Raw genomic sequence first — 25,798 nt, 5'->3', positions numbered from 1 at the left:
GTCATCATTTTGTCCGCCTCTGCTTTTATTAGTTTTTTGGTTTAGCTCTGTTGCTCTCTTTTTCAATTGTGCCAGTTTCCATATTCCATTTCCATATTTCATCATTTATAATGATCTTCTGGTATTTAACCTTTACAACATTACCTTTTTGTCTTTGTTCATTTGCATATTCTCTTAGTTGTTTTTGAATCTCTCTTTCTTGGATCGTATAGTCATCATCAATAAAAAGTTTTCTTCCTTTAATATATCTTAACTTGTTCTTATTTTTCATTATGTCTGAGGAGCGAGCTCCTATTATTCCCAAAAACAAAGAGAAATATTATTTTACAATTAATACAAATTAAGAATAAAGTTAAAAATTAACAAACATCAAATAAAAATACTGAAACAATAAAACAATGCCGTCCTAAAACAATTCAGTTCTGTAAAGCTCCCATAATATCCAAAACAAAGATAAATATCGTATCGAAAAATATAAAACTAATAAAAATTAAAGATTACAATTTCAAACAAAATTCTGAAACAATAAATAATGCCGTCCTAAAATAATTCAGTCTTGTAAAGAAAATAAAGAACTATTAAGTCTATTTTTAAAAATGTTAACACTAGTTGCCGATATGGTGTCTTCATCTCCAGATATTAAATATTCTGTTTGGTAAAAAGTTCATTCTGGATCTTGTTGTCGTCTGTTCCCTCTTTAATTTATAACGATGGCCTCTTAATCGTTCGTCTTGATTTAGCGTAAATATTGTGTTAAGGTTTCCAAGATTATATTTTAAAATACGGAAGGATGTGATTAGGTCACCTCGAAGACGTCGATGCTCAAATGTTGTTAGATGAGCCAAGGATAGTATATCTTCATAATTGGGTCTTACACGGTCAAATGCCAGCCTTGTGGCTTTACGTTGAATATTTTCAAGTAAGGCCTTATCACGATTAAGATCTGGACTACACACTGGCCCGGCAAACTCAAGAATAGGTCTGACGTATATAGAGTAAAGTTTACTCATTGAGGTTAGAGATATTCGTGTAAAACATTTGCGGATTAGAAACAGTTTGAAGTTTACACGTTTACACACCGACACTATATGGTCAGACCAATTTAAGTTATTTTTAATCTTAACTTTATTATTATTTTTATTATTTTTCTTATTTTTATTATTAATCTCTCATCAGGAGGCACACATGCTGCTCTCTCTGACCCAACCAGGACAAACCCCGGGGTGCAGTTACTGATTGCAACGAACGAAATAGCAGGGATGCCCTAGCGGCAACTGCTAGCAAAACACTAAGTTTTCAATCTAATAGCATATAGAATAATACCGAAAATATTACTCTACATACCACCAGATTGAAAACAATGGGAACCTTCTCTGGTTACACCTCCGAGGCTTCTAAAATTTGCAAGCCACTTGCAAACCATTGAAAATGGTAATTAATTTTTGATAAATCAAATCAAATAATGCCTTTTCCTTAAAGATGATGATCTATTATCAGTAGTTCAAATCTGCAAAACGGTTATCTTTTGATCATTTCTTTATATCTATGTATTGAAATGTACCCACTATACAATTTTTAGCTGTTAATCTAATAAAATAATATAAAACTAAGGCGCTAGTCTACTAACCGATGTAATTATTTCAGAATTAATTTAACAGAGCTGAAACGCCGGCAGAGTGGAAAGAGTCTTATGTTTCCGCAATACATAAAAAGGGCAGCAAAAACTACTGCAAAAATTACCAGATCACAAACTTATTAATTCGGATACATAGAACAATACTGAAAATTATAATCAAAAGAGAGTACAAATATATAGAAGCAAAATTTACCTTTGACGTAACCTCCTTACTGAAAGACCTCACCAGGATCTATACCAAAATCTAAGAAAGATCTTTAAAAAATCGCATAACACCCCTTTTAAATAAAATAAGGCTCCAACTCACTGAACAACTACTTAATGACGATGGAAACACAAATGAGTCCTCTATTTCTTCTAAATAGGTTTTTCTTCTTTTCTCTTATTTATTCTCCAAATTAATAACATTCAGTGTGATACAGTGGAATTGCGATGGATTTTATCCTCACCTACATATCTTCCTCCCATCTTTAACAAACATGAATCTCCCAACAGTCTTATAAAGAAAGCATTTTTAGAAATTATACCAAAAAACTCATATGACTTAATTTTGTTTACCGATGCCTCTAAAACTACAACTGGTGTGTTGGCTGTGCAGTCACCACTAAAAATAAACTTGTAAAATCTTCTCGGTTACCCTCAACATCTAGCGTTTACACAAGATAACTATATAGTACCTATTCTGTTCAACCTACTCTCTCATCAAAACAGATATATTGCCATTTGACACATTCCCTTTCACATATCCATTCAATCAATACAATTTTCACTCAGCACCGGTTCAAAACATGGTCAAAACATTCATGACATCTACCAAAATCTCTCTGATCAAGACGTAACAGTCTCTCTCATATGGCTACCTACATTAAAATTTATACAATTTTTGAGGTTTACAAGAAATTGCGATGATTGGTTTTATAGGAATTGTTTTTATTTAATATCCCTGCCACTTTCAACTTGTCGACAGAATGCTGAGGACTTCAATTTTTGCAATTGCTACTTTCTGGAATTTTTTCCTTTCAATTTTTTTCGTGTGGTCGATATTTTTCTAGTTAAGGGGAAATATAGTTACTAAGTATAATAATAATTATTTTTTTTATTCAGCTAATGCCTCGACACCTAGTGGCCATTGGCATGGTAGGTACGGTGAATGTTTGCAGTTAGGTACCTAGTGTCATGTGTAGTGTATGTGTTGAGTAAGTGTCTTGTTACTTTTGCAAAATGACGCTAATTGTATCCGAACGTCTGCGGTCCCTCCGGTGAGTACCCATCCCACAAGGACAGAAACTACTTTCATTTATTAATTATAAAAACGAAAAATTTCTGACCCTGCCCTGGTGAAATTCGAACTCACGACCATTCGGACCTTTCGATCCAAAGGTAGGCGCTCTTACCACCGCCTCAAGGATTCGAAAGGTTTAATGTAGGGATGGCGGTTGTTGACAAAACACCGGTTTTCGGTTATACCGGTTTTTTCTACCTACGGTTTAACCTGGCGGTTATAACCGGTCAAAAAACCCGGTTATTATAAAAAACCGGTTTTCGGTTTTTTGAGTCAATAGTCAATACCCATTAGGTTACAATTACATTGCTCTTTACTTTTCGATACTCCATTCGAATTGATATCAGTCATCAGTGTTATCAAATCGGTTTCAGTCAGCTGAAACTTGATCGTTCGCGTGCGAGCGGCGAAAAATACTCTTATTTTTTCTCTGAATTCATTATTTTTTTCACTGATCCGGTTTTTCACCGGTTATTACTTTAAAATGAAAAAATCGGTTATAACCGGGACAAAAAAACAACCGGAAAAACCGATTATTGCGGAGTAAAAAAACCGGTTTTAGGTTATAACCGGTAGGTTTTTCCCATCCCTAGTTTAATGTTTAATAAAATTATAACAGTATTACTCTGATAAAATCGTTCAAAAAATTGTTGAATAATATGAAAGACGAAGTAATATTATATTATTATATGGATTTGACAAAATAAGAGTGCACAGCTATGTAATGTCTTTACAAGAAAATTCCTATACAACTTCTTCTTCTTCTTCTTCTTCTTCTTCTTCTTCTTCTTCTTCTTCTTCTTCTTCTTGTTCTTCTTATTCTTCTTATTCTTTTTATTCTTCTTATTCTCCTTCTTCTTCTTCTTCTCCTTCTTCTTCTTCTTCTTCTTCTTCTTCTTCTTCTTCCTTGTTGTATGTAGAGTTTAAAGCCTGTTTCTTCTTCAATATTAGCCTCCTAAATTGTTTAAATTATCGCACCATCTTTTTCTTGGTCTGCCAATACTTCTCCGTCCATTTGGTGACTTATCTCGTGCTATTCGTACTCTCCTATCCTTTGCCATTCTCTTATCCTCCACCCATCCATTTATGTCTTCTACATTGCATGATCTTATTTTTACGCTTCTCTCCCTATCCAACAGACTTTTCCCTGATATTTATCGAAGTATTTTCATCTCTGTTGTTTCTAGTAGTCGTCTCGTTTTAGATGTATCAGGTCTTGTCTACGCCGTGTATGTCAATATAGGTCTAATTGCTGCTTTATAGATTCTTGCTTTTGTGTCTTGTCTTAGGTGTTTGTTCTTCCAGATTGTGTCATTAAGAGATCCCGCGGCTTTACTTGCATTAAAGCTTTGTTGTCGTACTTTCCCTTCAACACCTCCGTAACTGGTTATATCTATTCCCAGATATCTAAACGTTGCTTCCTGCTTGATTATTTTCCTATTAATTTAGATTTTATATCGTAGTGGATATTTAGATGTTGTCATACATTTGGTTTTTTCTGCTGATATTATCATATTGTATTTCTTGGCTGTTGTATTGAAGATGCGTGTTAATCTTTGGAGATCGTCTTCTGTCTCGGCGATTAATGCGGCGTCGTCTGCATAACATAATCTTTGGACTTCTTTGTTCCCCATTCGGTAACCATGACCTTTACGTTCTACTTCTATTATTTTGTCCATTATTATAGCAGTGGGCTTAACGAGTCAACTTGTACTGGTATAAACTGTGTTAGTTTTCCATTTATCTTTAGTGCAGTCACTGAAGGTTTTCACCCCCGATTTCGTTGAACCTCCATCGATTTTCATGAAAATTGGTGAGTGATTAGAGGATACCTCAAGGAATAAAGGTGACATTATGCCAACTTGCGCTGTTATCCTGGAGGTGGATGCCACCCCTTGTCGGGGGTGAAAATTATTTTATTAAAAAAGGTACCATAAATCTAGAGAGGGACAAATTCTAAGCAAAATTTGTTATATAAAGTTATTACCATAAGTCAATATTTTTTGAGTTATGAAAGAAAAAAAATAAAAAAAAAAGAATATGTGTGTACTTTGTACGCACGTAAGAAGTTATACTTCTATTATATAATTTCAACGAAATAAATGTACCTACTTAACAGTTACAATACAAAAAATTAACAATAATTACCAAAAATGAACCAAAACTTAACAATGCCAAATATTAAAAAAAAAAAGAAAAAATATGAATCGTCCGGGATTTGAACCCGCAATCTCGCGATTTTTTATCTCTGGTCCAATGCTCTACCAACAAGGCCATCAAGCCGCATGCTACTTATCTTTCAGATATACATAATTATACATCACGGTGACAAATGAAATATAAAAATAGATGTTTTATTATTTTACGCCCAAGGAAGACAAATCCAAAGACACAAAATTATAATGAAAAACCTTTTAAACCACCTTTTTCAAATTGCGCAAGTTGTATTATTGGGGCCGTTCAAGTATTACGTAACGCAGGTTGGGGGGGGTCAAAAATCTCCAAAAATTCCGTTATGCAATAGTTAAACGCCCATTAGAGTGCGTTACGTAGGGGGGGGGGAGGGGTCAAAAATTTTCAAAAATCGCGTTACGTAATACTTGAACGCTCCCATTAATATTAATGTTAATAAATGAAATATAAATATTTTGACGTTTCACAATTTGACAATTCACTTTTAACTGCAGTGCCTTAAAAATTTTAAAGCATTAGTGCCTTAAAGTAGCATTTTTAACGCTCCTATGGAATCCTAAAAATTGCATTTTCAACACGTTTGTAGAAAAATATATCTAAAAACACTAATATATTCTTTCCACGCCTTTTCTGGACTGATACATACATAAATTAAAACATTTTGAAGTATAACTTCAAAAATATAATATGAAAACTATTTAAAAAGGCAGTATAACTATTAACTAACCTTTATTGTTTCTCTTCCCACAAATTTTAAAACCCAACAACCATACATAACCAAACCGTCAACCGTCCAAACCACAGCTGCGCTACAGCTGACATATTGGATAATTTTTGACATGTCATTTGAACATCCAATCAGAACAAAGTTATAATGCGCATGCACCGGGATCGTAGGTCTTAACATATAAAAATTCACCCTCATATCGCGCGTAAACAAGTATAACTTCAAAAAAAAAAGAAAAATATTAATTCTTGTATAAAAGGTATATTTAAAAAAAACCCTCAAAAGGGCCACATCAAATTCACACTAGTTTTCGACTGGTTTCGGTGCTTACGTGCAATGTACATGCTTAATCACCAAGATAGTATTACACAAAAATATGTGGGTCAAAGCCCAGTAAAAGTAGTCCGTCAAGGAAACATTGGTATAAAATGCTACCTTAAGCCTGGTCTTGCCGTCTCACTTCCAACATGTGAACCAGTCATACCTAGCTCTCGGATGTTACCTAAGGCAAATTAGATAATATTTTAAACATCCAGGCTTAAGGTAGCATTTTATACCAATGTTTCCTTGACGTACTACTTTTACTGGGCTTTGACCCACATATTTTTTTGTAATACTATCTTGGTGGTTAAGCATGTACATTGCATGTAAGCACTGATGATGACTGGTAAACCAGTCGAAAACTAGTTATGTGAATTTGATGTGGCCCTTTTGAGGGTTTTTTAAATATACCTTTTATACAAGATTTATTGTTTTTTATATCACATGGTATACAGCCAACTACAGGAAAACTTTTTCCTTGTGGATTTTTATAAAAGATTTTATTTTTTCGTAAAAAAAATGCACGTTGTAAAGCGGTTTTTACGTATAGCTAAAAACTATAAGCTTTTACAAAAAAGGTAGTATTACCGAAATGAAAGATAATAAAAAACTGAATATACTCCTCACTTAAAGAACTAAACAGATGTTAATTCAAAGTGAGTTATGGGCAATTGAGTGCATATTTTTTTCGATGAGTACTCAAATCTAAGTATTCGGCTTAAATAATGGAAAAACTATATATTTTATAAAATATACCTACTATATACTTGTCAAATGACTTCTGAATACCTATCAAATGACCTCTAGAAGAAGTTAATAGCATCAAAATTAAGCAAGTTATGATGAAAATAAGAGAACCCTTTCGAATTTCTTAGGAAAAAGTGAAAAATGAAACATACGCCATTTCCACAAAAATTAAAATTAATACTAATCCTTACAAGAATTTCTTTATATTAGCATTAGTAATGATTTCAACAATTTTTACCGGTTTAGAATGCACATTTTTGAAAAAAAGTGATTTAAAAAATCAGAATTTTTAAAATTTTCGTAATTTTAATATTCTTTTGATAATAACTCCAGAAATACTCAATATACGTAAAAAATTATATATAACCAAATTTAATTTTTTTGTATTAAATATTCTACCTTTTTGCTATTTCGCTAGGTTAAAAAATACCCGAGATTAAATCGTTTAGAGCTTAAATTTTGCTGTGAGAACCATGTAACCGGGGCAATTTAACCTTTTATTTAAAAAAAAGTAAGGGTTTTAAAAGATTAAATTCAACTCGATTTAATACCCCTTGGAATTAGTTTTTAAATCGTTTTTAGATGAACCTGATATCATAAAAATTAATGGAGTTATTTACAAAAGACAATAACATTTTGTGGAAAAATCCTTAAAAGATAAATTTTGAAAAAAAATTGTAGCAGAAATATTAATGCTATTAACTTGTTCGGGGGCTCATTTAATAGATATTTCTAAGTACTTTGACAAATGTTTAATAAGTTTATGTTATAAGATGTATCATTTTCCCGTTATTTAAGCTTGAATACTTAGATTTGGGTACTCGCCGAAAAAAATATACATTCAATTACCTATAACTCACTTTTAGTGAACACTAAAGAGTTTTTCTAGTAAGGAGTTTATTTCATTTTTTATCGTCTTCAATTTTGGTAATATCAACTTTTTTGTAAAAACTTATAGTGTTTGAATTACTTATGAAAAATCGGTTAAAAACATGCATTTTTCTCACGAAAAATTAAAATTTTTGATCTGTAATAAATCAAAAGTTTTGATTTATTTTAATAACTTTATATAACAAATTTTGCTTATAATTTTCCCTCTATCAAATTATGGGGCTATTTTAAAAAAAATTATTTTCACCCCCGGGAAGGGGTAGCATCCACCCCCAGGGTAAAAACGCAAATTGGCACTATGTCACCTTTGTTCCTTGAGATATCCTCTAACCACTCACCAATTTTCATGCAAATCGATGGAGGTTCAACGAAATCTAAGGTAATAGTTCATATCCACCTTCAGTAATTGCACTACTTTGCCTGTATTCGATTATGGAAGTAGATGTTTTCGATGGTTTGTATAATAATGATTGGTATGTTTCTTTTATACAGTAAGTGTAAGACGTCTCCGATTTAGATGCGATCAAAAGTCTTTGTCAGGTCTATAAAACATAGATATTCTGGTTTACTGTACTCGATGGCCTTTTCTGTGATTTGTCTCAGTACAAATATGGCGTCTACGCAGGATCTTCCGGATTTGAATCCTTGTTGTTCATCTGATAAAGTTGTTAGTTTATTGATTTTGTTGGCTAGGGCTTTTGTGGTTAGCTTAAGTGCGGTGTTCAGTAGATTTATACCTCTATAATAGTTGGGGTCTTCTTTGTCTTCTTTCTTTGAACATTGGTATCATTATGCTGTTTATCCATGCGCCAGGTCTTCTTTTCAACTCATATATTTTATATGGCTAATTTAAATCTGTTTTTGTTTTAGTGTCAAGGAAATTTGTAGCTACCGCTGCCCACTGTATAATAGCTGCAAATTTAAAAGATATCTGGATTTATTTGGGAGAACTTGATACTCAAGATACAGGATCAGTTAAGGAATTAGCCCCAGCAGACTTACATATGGTAACTATAAAAATTTGAAAATAATTTTATGTATTTTGTATTAAATATAACTGTTAGCATAATAATGACCTTACGAGGAAATTGTTTTAGTACTTGTGCCGAGATTAAGTCATAACATGGGGCCTTTCGTGGGTTGAGTTTGCTTATTTCTTTCTTGACTTCTATAGGAGTAAAAATTTTGATCGGAAGGGACATTTGACATGCTGCGCTAATTAGTTCTTCGACTTTTTCATCAGGGTCTGCTAACTTTAGTTCTTCATTATTATATATATCAATCGATTTTAAAACGTCTTGCGACGTTGTCCGATGCCTAATTTCCATGACACTCTATCATCCCATTGGCCCTCTCTAAGATCTCTTGCGCTCATCGCCTTCGTTACTCCCTCTCTCCAAGATTTCTTGGGTCTTCCTCTCTTTCTGCGGTTTGGTGGTACCCATTGCATAATTATTTTAGGGAGTTTTGAGATATCCATCCTCTGGACGTGTCCGTACCATATCAGCTGTTTTCTTTCTATGTCTTTTGTTAGAGAGCCGTCAACCCCCATTCGCTGTCTTATCTCATCATTACGTATTCTCTCTCTGCGTGACACTCCTACTGATCTTGTAAAAGCGTCCATTTCTACTGCCTCCAGTTTTCTTCTGTTGTTTTCGGTTATCCGCCAAGTTTCTGCTCCGTAAAATAGACTGCTTTTAATAAGAGATTCTTAGATATTGTATTTTCTTCTTTTTCCTATTTCATGACTCCACAGTACGCTGTATAGACAACCTATTGTTTTTCTGGATTGTGTTATTCTTCTCTTTATTTCTTCATCTTCTTTCCCCGTTGTGTCAAAAACGATTCCTAGGTACGTGTAATGGTCGCAGGGCATGATGATTTCATTATTTTCTAATGTGATGTTCGATAGTTCGGTACCTATTGGCGGCAGGTATTTTGTTTTTTTTTTGTATTAATTTCTAGTCCCCACTTTCCATATTCTTCTTTTAATTTCCTTGCCATGAACTCTAGATCATCTTTATCGTTTGCTATAACAACCTGGTCATCAGCAAACTGCAATGTATATAAGCAAATCTCTCAAAGGTCTACACCCATGCCTTTGCATTTTCGTTTCCACTCTTTCAATGCTTTTGCAACCTATATTTTAAATAAGGTCGGTGATACACAACACCCCTGACTTAGACCTTTATTAACCAGGAAGCTTTGCGATAATCTGTTTCCAGTTTTTATTTGTGATGTTGACCCTTCATACGAATTTCTTAAGGATTTAATTAAGGTGACACTAATATTCGTCTGTCGTAACACGTTCCAGAATTTGTTTACAGGAACTGTATCGTACGCCTTCTGCAAGTCAATAAACATGAGGTGAGTTTCTTGATTTGTGCTTAATTTTTTTTTTCTATTAGTTGTTTGAGGCAGAAGATATTACCAGTACAGCTTCTTCCTGTTCGAAAACCGGATTGTTCTTCTTTATCTTAGTTTTGTACTTCTTCTCAATGAGGTTCTTCATTATTATGCTACCAGTTATATTTTAACCGCATACTAAGCTTATCATAATTTCCAAAAATATGGAAATTTGCAGAAATCATATTGATTCTTAAGCCAGGCAAAGAGCCCAATGAAGTAACATCTTATCGACCCATCAGCCTACTCCCTATCGTTACCAAAGTTTTTGAAAGATGGCTGCTACAAAGAATATACGTAGATCATGAATTCCTAACATTACTACAAGAACATCAGTTTGGTTTTTGGGAAAATCACTCTACTAAACAACAAGTCTATCGAATAATAAATGAAATACCAAAAACTCTCGAAGAAAGGAAATACTGCAACGCTATATATCACACGCTATATCTCACAAGCGTTTGACACAGTTTGGCACAGGGGTCAGCTTTACAAAATAAAATTAGCACTATCCAGTAACTATTTCCTCCTAATCAAATCCTACTTATCAAATAGATATTTCTCCATAAATTTCAACGACCAACAATCTAGCCCGTTTTATTAACTACGGGCTCATATTTAAGTTTTTAAAGTAACCCCCCACCCCACCTCCGTGGGGGCTCGTGTTTGATATCATTCTATAGATTTTTAAAAAATATTGAATACGTTCATTTTGAAGTTTTTGGATCTGATGTTGATTTCGCGAAATATAGCGGGGTTCCTATTTAAAATTTTAAATTTACCCCCACCCCTCTCAATGGGGGATCGTGTTTGGTATCATTCGATATATTTTTGAAAATATTGAACACGTTTTTTTTAGTTTTTCGATCTGACGTTTATTTTTCGAAATATTTGCTTTTTTCTTGTGAAATTTTGTGACCCATTTCCTTACGCCCCGCTCAAACCGTCAGATTTTTTAAATATACACTGTTTTGCACGTACTTAACTTACCTTATCTTAATCTGACGATTTCGATATTTTTTTTAGGATAGATTTTTTTTCGGATCCCCCTTAACAAACTCCCTTGTATTAATATCCAATATATGGTAGGGGTAAATTTACAGGGTAAAAGGTTTCTCCCCATGTGATAATCTGACGCGCTCGAGTTACTGCAAAAATCCCCGCTCGGGCTCCCCTACCATTATAAACATTGTGCACTACGTATGCCCTAACGTTTACAATACTCTGGCAAATTATTTAAATAGATATTTACAAAATTTTGGAATTTGTTTAAGTTCGTTAACAATTTTCAACACATCTTTTAGTCCTATACCAATAGTATCTCATGACTTTTGAAATAAAACAACAAGAAAGCAAAAATTTAATATTATAAATTTTCCATTGCCGTTTGGCGATTAACCACCAGGTATAGACTGCCTTAAAAAATTTAATGTTCTTAATATATTTGATAATTTTTGAAAATTTTATAGCAAAGACAATAAAAACTATTATTGTTGTTATTTACAGAATCTTTTATCGCACGTAATTTAAAGAAACAGATAAATTTAAGAAACACTTAAAATATTTCAATGCCTATACATTTCCAACAAAACGCTACATTACCCAAATCTCCATTGTTTTAAAACCATTTTCACGTCCGCAAAAAGATCGTCCATCCGCAATTCCGATATCGAGCCACTCAACCTGAATTATGTATCTATCAGTGTGTGTCCTCCAATTTTAAGTATTTCAGCTGGTCTGTTGTCAATTCCTGGGCCTTTATTATTTTTCAGTGCTTTAATGGCATCCGTTATCTCCCATCTTGTGGGAGAGTATGTTAATTCATTATTTAGGTTCTGATCTTCTGTTATATCGATAGCAGGTACTGCATGGGCTTGTTTGTTTGTACTTGCTCTTTTAGCAGACCCTGGAAATACTTTTTCCATCCTACTTTTTTATTTATTGCTGTGTCCTCACTAATAATCATTTATCTTTCACTATTTCTAAAAAGAGTAGTAGGTGTTTTATATTCCTTTCTGAGTTGTTTCAGGAATTTAAAACCTCCTCTAGTGTTACCCTGATTAAACTTCCTTCATTCTTAGTATTTCGTCGTTTTCGTATCTCCTATTCTCCTCTGGATTCGCACATTTTTATAAAAAGGAGAGGACCAATGCGGATATACTTTCTCAAGAAACCTGTTTTAACCTTTTTTATATCAAATTTATCTAGATAGGTATAGTCCTTTTCATGACCATCTTTCAGTGCGTAACAATTTTTCGATTTCTCCCTAACGCATTAAATTGTATGTGACAGAAAAAAGGCACGTCGGTGATTAATTTGGTAATTATTCTAGTTCTAGATTTATTAAATAAAATAATATTATTATCAGTAGTAATTGCACAAGAGCTCTGAAATTATTGAATTTTTCCCGAGTGACACTTTGACAGTTTTAATTTCACGAGCTAAAGGCGAGTGAAATTATGTCAAAGTGTCACGAGAGCAAAAATTTTATATTAATTTCAGAAGTCGAGTGCAATTTGTTGCGATTATTTCATGAATAAAACTGTTCAAAACCAACATTTTATTGTAATTTATTTATGTAAGTACCATTAAACACACAGTTTTTATAAATATTTGACGATTGAAAGTCATCACTTTTATAATTTTTCAAACATTAATTGTCATTAATGTCACTGAATGTATTTTTTCGTAGCAACGAAGGGCATCTGACGTAATATACTTAACGACGGGAGATTATCAAAAATTATCGATTTAATTCAGATTTCTGTAGCTTTCTATTGGTCAGAATCTCCTATGAATGAAATAATCAGTAGTAATTGCACAAGAGCTCTGAAATTATTGAATTTTTCCCGAGTGACACTTTGACAGTTTTAATTTGACGAGCCGAAGGCGAGTGAAATTATGTCAGTGTCACGAGAGCCAAAATTCTATATTAATTTCAGAGGTCGAGTCCAATTTGTTGCGATTATTTCATGAATAAAACTGTTCAAAACCAAAATTTTATTGTAATTTATTTATGTAAGTACCATTAAACACACAGTTTTTATAAATATTTGACGATTGAAAGTCATCACTTTTATAATTTTTAAAACATTTAGGGCCGGTTGTTCGAACGCTAATCAACAATGATCATTATCAAATATTTAATTACTGTCACCAAAACTGTCAACGTCAACTTTGTTTGGGTTGCTGAAAACATAATTAATTACAATTATGAGATTTATTATTAATTATGTTAATAATTATTGTTATATTAATTGATTATAGCCTCAGAATTGTAATTAATTATATTTTTAACAACCCAAACAAAGTTGACATTGACAGTAATTAATTATTTGATAATGATCATTGTTGATTAGCGTTCGAACAACCGGCCCTAATTGTCATTAATGTCACTGAGGGCCGGTTGTTCGAACGCTAATCAACAATGATCACTATCAAATATTTAATTACTGTCACAATTGTCAATGTCAACTTTGGTTGGGTTGCTCAAAACATAATTGATAATGATTATGAGATTAGTTAATCAATTAACATAACAATTATTAACATAATTGATTAACTAATTTCATAATTGTAATCAATAATTATGTTTTCAGCAACAAAATAAAAGTTGACATTGACAGTTGTGACAGTAATTAAATATTCGATAATGATCATTTTTGATTAGCGTTCGAACAACCGGCCCTGAATGTATTTTTTCGTAGCAACGAAGGGCATCTGACGTAATATACTTAACGACGGGAGATTATCAAATATTATCGATTTAATTCAGATTTCTGTAGCTTTCTATTGGTCAGAATCTCCTATGAATGAAATAATCAGTAGTAATTGCACAAGAGCTCTGAAAGTATTGAATTTTTCCCGAGTGACACTTTGACAGTTTTAATTTGACGAGCCGAAGGCGAGTGAAATTATGTCAAAGTGTCACGAGAGCAAAAATTCTATATTAATTTCAGAGGTCGAGTGCAATTTGTTGCGATTATTTCATGAATAAAACTGTTCAAAACCAAAATTTTATTGTAATTTATTTATGTAAGTACCATTAAACACACATTATTTATAAATATTTGACGATTGAAAGTCATCACTTTTATAATTTTTAAAACATTTAGGGCCGGTTGTTCGAACGCTAATCAACAATGATCATTACCAAATATTTAATTACTGTCACCAAAACTGTTAATGTCAACTTTGTTTGGGTTGCTGAAAACATAATTAATTACAATTATGAGATTTATTATTAATTATGTTAATAATTATTGTTATATTAATTGATTATAGTCTCAGAATTGTAATTAATTATGTTTTTAACAACCCAAACAAAGTTGACATTGACAGTAATTAATTATTTGATAATGATCATTGTTGATTAGCGTTCGAACAACCGGCCCTAATTGTCATTAATGTCACTGAATGTATTTTTTCGTAGCAACGAAGGGCATCTGACGTAATATACTTAACGACGGAAGATTATCAAAAATTATCGATTTAATTCAGATTTCTGTAGCTTTCTATTGGTCAGAATCTCCTATGAATGAAATAATTAGTAGTAATTGCACAAGAGCTCTGAAATTATTGAATTTTTCCCGAGTGACACTTTGACAGTTTTAATTTCACGAGCCAAAGGCGAGTGAAATTATGTCAAAGTGTCACGATAGCAAAAATTCAATATTAATTTCAGATGTCGAGTGCAATTTGTTGCGATTATTTCATGAATAAAACTGTTCAAATCCAAAATTTTATTGTAATTTATTTATGTAAGTACCATTAAGCACACAGTTTTTATAAATATTTGACGATTGAAAGTCATCACTTTTATAATTTTTAAAACATTAATTGTCATTAATGTCACTGAATGTATTTTTTCGTAGCAACAAAGGCCATCTGACGTAATATACTTAACGACGGGAGATTATCCAAAAATTATCGATTTAATTCAGATTTCTGTAGCTTTCTATTGGTCAGAATCTCCTATGAATAAAATAATCAATATAATCTGTACAATTTATAAGACTATACAAATCAAAGAAAATACCATTTTAAAAATGCAATAGACCAAATTGATTTGTTTTTATTACAAATTGAAAATAAAATTTGACAACTGTCAGATTTAACTAAAATGTCATGTTAGAATAAATGTCATAAATGTGTATTATCACGGACTTACCTTTTTTTTCTATAATTTGTGACGCACTGAAAAATGGTCATTAAAAGGAGAATATAAGCGTTTCAGTTTGTAAGAATAGTAAGTAACAACATTAAAAAATTAATTAAATATATTAATTGTATGTTGCTTGTATAGCTTAATGTTGTATTACCTACCTTAAACAAAATTATAAAAAAGAAGAAGAGTTCCTTTTGACTATTGACTTTCATAAGATATTATTACGTTTTGATTGACGGATAAGTTTGTAACAATACATTTGTATTTTAATTAAAATAAAACTATTAAAATTAGTCTTAACTTCTATAAAGAGTTAATCCAGAGAACGAATAAAACATGGTGGCAGCTGATTTGTAAAAATACGGATGAGAAAACTCGGAAAATTTAGAGGTTGGTTAGTACAAAAATACAAAGTACGAAAACGGCACAGTTAAGCATCAATTGGGAAAAAAAATGCCTGATAACGCTCCACTTCAAGAATCAATGTCGATAAACCTCACTTTATCACCTCCCGAATCATTTAATTTCCATCCAAGTGATTGAGCACAATGGAAAAACCGTTTTCAACGATTTAGACGAGGGTGTGACCTTGATAAAGCATCTGATGGAAAACAAATTGATGTGTTAATTTATAATATGGGGGTAAGAGCTGAAGAAATATTCTCATCATTTTCACCAGTTCGAACTACATATGATGAGACATTAAAACAATTTGAAGATTATTTTATACCCCGTAGAAATATTATCTATGAAAGAGCCAAATTCTTAAATCATAAGCAAGGGAGTGATACTGCAGAGAAATTTATTACTGACTTACATAGTCTATCAAAAACATGTGATTGGGGGACTTTAAACAATGATATGGTTTTATTAGTGTTGATTATCGGAATGAGAGATACAAGCATAAGTGACAAACTGCAACTTGATGCTGCACTTACTCTCGAAAAAGCTGTAACCTGTCTAAGACAACATGAAGAGCTGATCCGTCAAAAACAAAACCTAAATGAACCAAATGTTTCTGCTGTAAGAGAACAATCAACTTACAAAAAATCACAGAAGCCCCAAAATTGCCAACAGTCAAGTAAAGGTGAGAAAACGAAAAAATGCCCTAGATGTGGATATGATTGGCATGATAAATTAGCAAACTGTCCTGCAAAAAATGCTAAATGTGGTACATGCAAAAATGAAGGACACTACAGCAAGATGTGTTATAAAAATAAAAAGTCCAAAAACAAAAATATACATGCCATTCAGCAAGATTCAGAGCCTGATAGTGACGAAAACTCTTATGTACATGAAATTAAAGCGAGTGATGACAGGAATGTGTGGACACAAAAACTACAAGTAAGCTGCAAAGAGAGAATGCTTGAACCTATCACATTCAAACTGGATACTGCTGCTGATGTAACAATGGTACCTGTCCAAGTGCCGAGTAATGTAATAAATGAACTACCTCTAAATTAATCTTCGAATAAAGTATTTAGTGCAAAAAAGCAAGAAAGATTCAAAATACTAGGTACAGTAAAATTAAAACTAAAATATAAAAATAGGGAAATTACAGAAAATGTATTTATCTCTGAAGAGATTGATGTCCCATTGTTGAGTAGGAAAGCATGCCAAGGCTTATATTTAGTAAAAAGAATTTATTCTATAAGCACTGAGACAAATTGGGTCGCAGAATACTCCTCATTATTCCAAGGACTAGGCAATATGGAGGGTGGATACAAAATTGGAATAAAGGAAAATGCTGAACCATATGCTATTTCTGTACCAAGAACTGTTCCAGTTCCATTGAGAGACCAAGTAAAGGAAGCTTTGGAAGAAATGCAGAGAAATGGTGTCATTGTTCCTGTAGATCATGCGACCGAATGGTGTGCCCCAATGGTAGTAAACATAAAGAAAGGAGGAAAAGGGGTCCGTATCTGTGTCGATATGTCAAGATTAAATAAAAGTGTCAAACGTCAGTTTCACCCAATTCCCGTAGTAGAGCTACAACTTGCAGAGATTAGAGGGGCTAAATACTTAAGCAAACTTGATGCAAATCGTGGATTCTGGCAACTTAATTTAGCCGAAGAAGCAAGAGACTACACAACCTTTTTAACCCCATTTGGAAGATTTAAATTCCAGAAGTTACCTTTCGGCATTACATCGGCACCAGAGGAATTCCAGAAAAGAATGTCACGAGTCCTTGAAGGAGCAAAAAATACTCTAGTCCATATGGATGATGTGCTGGTTTGGGGAAACACAAAAGAGGAACACGATGACCGCCTAAGAGAAGTGCTCGAGAGAATCAATAAAGTACGTATAACTTTGAATAAGGGCAAAACTGAATTCTGTAAGCAGAAAATCGATTTCTTGGGATTTGTGTTGTCGAAGGATGGGGTAGCACCAGATCCAGGCAAGGTGAAAGCAATTGTAGACATGGAAGCACCAAAAAATGTCGAGGAAGTTCAACGCCTTATGGGTACTGTAACATTCCTAGCGAAATTTATCCCTAATAGGAGTGAGATTATGCAACCAATTACAAGTTTAGTTAGTCCAAGCAATGCATTTCTATGGGGCCCAGCACAAAAAGAGGCGTTCCAGAAAATAAAAGAATTGCTTATATCAGCACCTTGTTTAACCCGTCACCTTCCACGTGGCTTTGCAAGGCGTTAACTGTCACGTGGGGTGCTCACAGCACCCCTTAAAAATTTTCTGTGATCTACTTGTTTAAAAAATAAAATAATGTGTTGAGTAACACAAGAATATAAATAAACATGTTTTATTTACTTATTAGCCACTAATATGTTATAAAAGTTAAAAAATAAAATGAAAAAGGTGTTATAAGCAAATTAGCAAGTACCAAGCCATAATAAATGAAGTCAAGTAAAATATCTAAAAAAAAAATAAGATTTGGTGAGTATAGAGTCTATAGTAATAATTTAAAACAGGTATTTCAATAAAAAATGTACATTTGACCTGTTTATCAAAAATACAAAAAAAATTTAAAACTTAAAGTGCCAGATGATGACACCCCAATTCGACTTTAGAGCTATAAGTTCAGAATGACACTAAATTACCACTTCAAACACTAACACATATATGCTATATAATATTATAGAAAGCTACTATGACGCACAGCTCGGTTACCAAACTTGAAGTACCAAATATTTGATAAAAATATGTTATGGGGTGCTGGTAGCAATCCACGTGGCAGGTGCCGGGTTAACAATGTATGATGCAAATAAACCTACAATCCTATCCAGTGACGCTTCTACCAAAGGACTGGGAGCTGTATTACTTCAAGTTGAAGGTGGTCATAAGAAACCTGTAGCATACATCTCGAGGACTTTGACTCCAGCTGAAAAAAATTATGCAAACATAGAAAGAGAAGCACTAGCTCTGACCTGGGCAAGCGATCGACTAAAGAGTTTCCTGATAGGAAAACAATATACCATAGAGACCGATCACAAGCCACTTATACAAATATTTAAAACTAAGCATCTCGATGATCTGTCCCCAAGACTTCAAAGGTTTAGAATGCGCATGATGCGTTATGACTACAATATTGTATATACCCCAGGGAAAAATTTATATAATGCTGATACTTTATCTCGTAAACCCATACCTTCAGAAGATGACAAAGAATTAGAAGAAGAAATCGATGCCTTCATTCATGGAGTCACTCTTGCAGGTATTCACACATCTGACGAGAATGTAACACGAGTTGCTAACTCACAAAGCAATGATCGAACCTGTAATCAACTGAAGAACTACATAATGGGAGACTGGCCTCACAAGTCTGCATTATCAGGTGATGTTAAACCATACTACCCAGTACGTCATGAACTATCAGTTGTGGATGGTATCCTTCTTAGAGGAAACCGTATGATCATGTTGGAAAAATTGCACGCTGGCCACTTTGGAATAACTAAAACTCGTCGTCGTGCTCTGGGAACGATGTGGTGGCCAGGAATTTCTCAAGAGATAGAAGCCAAAGTAAGATCTTGTCCTATCTGTATTCAAAACTCGACAAACCATCATGAACCTTTATTGCCAGCTAAATTTCCAGATTATCCATGGCAAGTGATATCAATGGACCTTTTTAAAACTGAAGGAAAATGGTATATCGTCGTAACTGATAATTATTCCAGATTTTTTGAAGTACTTCCTGTTCAGAACATGAGATCACAGGAAGTAATAAACATCTGTAAAACAATATTTGCAAGATATGGTATACCACAGTTGGTTTGTTCCGACACTGGAACACAATTTCATGCTGTTGAAACATCAGAGTTCCAACAGTTCGCAAGAGAATGGGGGTTCTCTACATCGAGAAGTAGCCCACAATTCCACCAAGCAAATGGCGCAGCAGAAGCTGCTGTAAAAGTCGCAAAAACCTTAATAAAGAAGAATAAGAACAACATAGAGATAGCACTTCTGTCCTATCGAAACACACCACTAGGGAACGGATTCAGTCCATCCGAAATGATGTTTGGAAGAAAATTGATAGATAATCTACCATCAATCGCATTAGCTGAATTTAAGTCATCAAAAAAGCTAGTAAGCGCGGAGAGGAAGTACCGCTCGAAATATAAAAAAATATATGATGGAAAACATGGACCGAAGAATTTGAGTCTACTTCAAATTGGTGATTTTGTATGGATCACAGACCTGAAACGACATGGTGAAATCATTAACGAAGTTAATCCAAGATCATACATAGTTAAGACCGCCATAAGCACCATAAGGAGAAACCGTTTTCATCTGATCCCTGCTCCATATCTAAGCAGTATCCCCGATGGAGTATTGAAACAACTGCCAGGGATTCAACAAACAAATTCTACTCCAGAAACTACACCGACTACTCAACAACTAACATCCCAAAGACCAACAAACATTGAGAAAGGTAGTCAGGAAGTGGAAAGTCACCCAACTCAACCCAAAACGCCTGTACGACTTCCAACGCCAACGAAAACTGATGGATCATTTAATATTGAGCAGAGTAAGAATACAACGCGCTCTGGGAGAGCGGTTGTCAGACCTTTACGCTATCGTGAATATTAGTCAGTAGTTATGTTGAAGATGTATCATCTTGAGGAGGATGTTGTATTACCTACCTTAAACAAGATTATAAAAAAGAAGAAGAGTTCCTTTTGACTATTGACTTTTATAAGATGTTATTACGTTTTGATTGACGGATAAGTTTGTAACAATACATTTGTATTTTAATTAAAATAAAACTATTAAAATTAGTCTTAACTTCTATAAAGAGTTAATCCAGAGAACGAATAAAACACTTAAATATTTCAACTGCAATTAGATCGTCATACGTCACCGTACAAAAACATAACATGAAAGTAACTGTTATAATATACTGCCGTACAATACTTAATTTTCTTCGCGTCTTTGATCATTTTTGAAAATTTTATAAAAAAGAGGGTAAAACAGTATTGCTATTATTTACAGAATCTTTTGTCGCACGTAATTTTGAAGAACAGATAAATTTAAGAAACGTTTCAAATATTTCACTGCCTATGTATTTCCAGCAAAACGATATAGCCCATTAAATGAACGGGAAATTCGGCGATACCGTGTAATTTTCAGGGGCAACTTCGAATTGCATGAAAATTTGAATTTAGGTTCTACTTGCCCTCCACTTCAAAGTTGAAATTGTGCCGTTGGTTGCTTTTACTTGGGGGGTGACAGTCACCCCTTCTCGGGGGTGAAAAAACATACGTTCAAGATAAGACTAGAAATGCATAAATTGACTGATTTTAAGCAACTTTTGTTTTATAGAGTTTTTTACGTATCTAAGTCAATACTTTTCGAGTTATTTGCCATTGAAAATGTTGATTTTTCGACAAAAAAAAAACTACGTTTTCAGGCGGTTTTTCGCAAATAACTCAAAAGTAAATATTTTATCGAAAAAAATATCCTTAGCAAAAGTGTAGCTTATAAAAAACCCAAACAAATGGTGTATCAGTGAAGTCTATCAATCAAATAAAAACGTTGTAGCTCATGAAAAATACGTTCTTATTCGTCTAATTCCAAATCGAATATTTCAAGGTGAAATCACCGAAAAATTAAGCACTTTTCGGGAAAAATCCATTTATTTTTTTTAAAGTGTTTATAAGAAGCTTTGTTTTAATTGTTAACAAAAGTTTTGGCATTAAAAGTAAGCGAGTTACGCTCAAAATAAAGTTGGCCCTCTTTTTTTTTTGTAAGAAATCATGAAAATCTCGCCGTGTTTAGCTCCCCAAATGAAATTAATCGCTACCGCTTTACAAACAATTTACTTACCTATCTATTTTTTATATGATCTCTCAGTCTCACCGGTTTAAAATGTTTATTTTTGAAAGGGTTATAATTGAGAAAGCTTAAATGGGTCACTAATCATGAGTGTATGCAAATTACGGAGAAACAAAATAAACTAGCATATTTATAATAGCAAAACCTACATTTCTTTACTCTTTAAGATTTTTCTTATCACTAATATTTTTAAGTTATTTTGAAAAAATGAAATTTTTTGAAAATTGTTTATTACTATAAAACCAAATGTTTTCAAATATAAGCACTTCAAAGCAATCAAACTTACAGATCATATAAACAATACACATACAGTTAAAATAGATGGTAAAGCCAAACGATTAATTTCATTTAGGGTGCTAAATAGAGGGAGGTTTTCATGATTTTTTTTTACCAAAAAAAATGGGCCAACTTTTTTTTTCAGTGTAACTCATTTATTTTTGATGCTGTAAACTTTTGTAAAAAAACAAATAATAAGCCTTTTTTCGATACTTTAAAAATGTTAATAAGGTTTTCCCTAAAAAACGCTTCTTTCTTCGGTGATTTTGCGTTGAATTAATCGATTTGGAATTAGACGAATAGGAACGTATTTTTCATGAGCTACAACTTTGCTTCTACGCAATTTGTAGACTTTACTGTACACCATTTTTTTCATTTTTTTATAGGCTACACTTTTGCTAAAAATATTTTTTCGATAAAATATTTACTTTTTCAGTTATTTGGGAAAAACGGTCTGAAAACGTAGTTTTTTTGTCGAAAAATCAACATTTTAAATCGCGAATAACTCAAAAAGTATTGACTTACGTAAAAAACTTTATAGAACAAAAGGTGCTTAAAATAAATCAGTTTACCCATTTCCAGCCTCATTTTAAAAACGCGTTTTTCACCCCCAGAGAAGGGGTAAATGTCACCCCCCAAGTAAAACAACCAACGTCACAAATTCAACTTTGAAGTGGAGGGTAAGTAGAACTTAAATCCAAATGTTCATGCAATCCGGAGTTGCCCCTGGAAATTTTTCACTCCAAAGCGGTCATTTATTGGGCTAATACAGGTCCGCAAAAAGATCGTTCAACCACAATTCCGATATCGAGCCACCTGATAGATTTGATTTGGTCAAAAAGAATACACACCCAAAGTTAGTTGGGGTATTCTTTCATTTGGCCCTACTGGAGTTGACGTCCGCAGAAATAGACATTAGAAGAGGAGTTAGACAAATATGTGTTTTGTAACCCCAGCCATTTACCCTTTATTCCGAGTTTCTATTTAATATAGATGCAGTGGTCTATATTTCGATTTGAGTCTACAACGACTGATCGACATGACCAACTCATACTGATACATATTGAAAAATGAATATTGAGAATGACTGACACATATTGAGAAATTATAAGTATTAATATGATCAACTAATGGAAAGATCGATGGAAGGAGCGCACTAGAAAGGATAAGATTATCGTGGCTAAGAAACATCCGATAATAAATTTTGAACAGCTAATAAGAACAGCTGAAAACAGAGAAGAGTTTGCAATTGAAGAAGCCAATCTATATTGAGGAGAGGATCCTTTTTTATCTGCAAGTGCCTGCGATTATATGATAAGGTCTACACCTTACCTAAAACATAATAAACATCATGAAAGTAAGCGTTATACAGACTGTCCAAAAACATTCCCGACAAACCAATGCCGAAGATTCTTCAGATAATTTGAAGATAATTTACCGGTACTAGAAATTCGCAAATATTAGTCGATTTATCTCCGGAAGAAAAATTGGCGTACCAGTTTTCGTTCTTCTAAATAGAAGCGTTCTGGAGCTATTTAAAAAAAATAATTACAAAGACACAATCTTTAAAGAGCTCTACGTCCCTTAGGAAGCATTTTCGGACAGATGAATTGGGATAAATTATCTTCAAATTATCTGAGGAATCTCCGGTCTTTGTTTGTCGGGAAAGTTTCTGGACACCCTGTATAATATGCTATACAAAACGTAATGTTCATGAAATATTGGACAATTTTTAAAAGGTTTGTACGAAAGAGAGTAAAAATTACACTACTGGCCAAAAAAATCGAGACACCTTAAAATAGGGTCATTTTTGATATCTTAATCTCCTAAACCTGTTCTCCGATTTTAGTGATTTTTTTAGTATGTTAAAGCCTTATTCGTTAAGAATCTCTATGTAGTAATATTGTTGCTGAACATGTAAATGTCATTATATACCAGGTGTAACAATAATACTGTGTTTTTTCCTTAAAGTTCGGAACACCCTGTGGAATATCCCAGCATTTAAAAAATATTAAAATTAAAACTCAATTGTAGCCTAAGGATTTCTTAACATTATGTTCTTTGACTCATTCACTTATGTTGGATAATAAAAAGGTTAGGTACTTTAACAATTAGCCATGTTCTTCATTAATACAGGGTGTTTCTAAATAAGTGCCACAAAATTTCAGGGTTACTTCTACATAAAAAAATAATGACAGTTTGTGTTATAAACATATCTCCGCAAATGCTTCGTTTTCGAAATACAAGATGTTGAGTTTTTCTTACAAACTGACGATTTATTTATTGCTCTAAAACCGATTGAGGTATGCAAATGAAATTTGGTAGGTTTTAAGAGGTAGTTATTTTACATTTTTTGACATACAACTAAAAATTTTATATTCACCATTGGCGTGCATACAGGGTATATGACCGAATTATATGACCCGTATGCACGCCAATGGTGAATTAAAAATACATAATTGTACGTCAAAAAATGCGCAATAACTACCTCTTAAAACATACCAAATTTCACTTGCATATAGCCCAACCGGTTTAGAGCAATAAATAAATCGTCATTGTGTAAAAAAAAATTCAACGTCTTTTATCTCGGAAACGAAGCATTTGCAGACATATGCTTATAAATCAAACGGTCATTATTTTTCATGCAGAATTACCCCTTATTGTCACGCTTATTTAACACCCTGTATTGATGAAGAACATGGCTAGTTGTCAAAGTACGTAACTTTTTCATTATCCAACGTAAGAGAATGAGTCACAAAGCGGAATGTTTAGAAAGGCTAAGGCTACAATTGAGTTTTAATTTCAATATTTTTTCAATGCTAGAATATTCCACAGGGTGTTCCGAACTTTGAGGAAAAAACACAGTATTATTGTTACACCCGGTATACAATCACATTTACCTCTACAGCAACACTGTTACTACATCGCTATTATTAGAGAATAAGACTATAACATATTAAAAAAATCAATAAACTCGGACAACAGGTTTCGCAGATTCGAGACATCAAAAATGACCCATTTTTAAGATGTCCGGATTTTTTTGGCCAGGAGTGTATTATTGTTGATATTTACAGAATCTTTTATCGCACGTAATTCCGAAAAACAGATAAATTTAAGAAACGCTTCAAATATTTCAGTGCCTATATTTTATATTTCCAGCAAAACGATACATTACCCAAACCTCCATTGATTTAAAACCGTTTTCAGGTCCGCAAAAAGATCGTTCATCCGCAATTCCGATATCGAGCCACTCAACCTGATAGATTTGATTTGGCCCTCCTGGAGTTGGCGACCGAAGCCAGCACCCATTTCCATATTTCTCCCATTTGTTTGCCGGACAATGACATGGAGCTGACTGGGAGGGAGGCAGTGGTGGCCGGTTGGGGGAAGATCAAGAGAAGCAATGATTTAATGGGTACTAATGTTCTAAGAAGTGCTACGGTTCCTATTTTAGGTAAATTAAAAGTTTTGTTTCTGACTGTTAAAAAATGTTTCAATTTAGTAATATACAGCAATATGTCGAATATTATACAAATAAGATATATTCAACACTGCTCATGGAAATATAATATGTAATTTTAGATATTTCAAAAGTCCTGTCATCCTTAGAAAAATTCCTCATGTCTCTGAGATTAAAGTGGTATAAATAATGAGATAGCGATATAAATTAGGGGTAAAATATTGGCCATTATTATGTGTTCTACATTTTGTAATATGAATATGAAATGCGTAAAAAATTCTTATAATAATTTTTAATTTTACTTGATTCCTTCAAATGGATAATTCAGACATTATGTATTTTAAACTAGATGATTTTAAAATGATATTGTGAATATTTTTGAGTTGCGTTTCTGGGAC

At 33.1% G+C, this 25,798-nt stretch overlaps 1 protein-coding gene across 1 annotated transcript in view; it reads left to right on the top strand.

Annotated features, from left to right (window-relative positions):
- LOC114335625 (plasma kallikrein) overlaps positions 1-25,798 on the top strand; it is a 133,314-nt gene that overhangs the window by 67,341 nt on the left and 40,175 nt on the right. Inside the window, exons 4-5 of the mRNA XM_028285890.2 lie at positions 8,668-8,804; positions 25,148-25,394. Of these exons, the coding sequence (XP_028141691.2) occupies positions 8,668-8,804; positions 25,148-25,394 (384 nt within the window). The remainder of the gene's footprint in view (positions 1-8,667; positions 8,805-25,147; positions 25,395-25,798) is intronic.

This window comes from Diabrotica virgifera, chromosome 6, assembly GCF_917563875.1.
Source record: "Diabrotica virgifera virgifera chromosome 6, PGI_DIABVI_V3a".
Classification (NCBI taxonomy): Eukaryota; Metazoa; Arthropoda; class Insecta; order Coleoptera; family Chrysomelidae; genus Diabrotica; species Diabrotica virgifera.
This window is presented reverse-complemented; position numbering and strand designations above follow the sequence as displayed.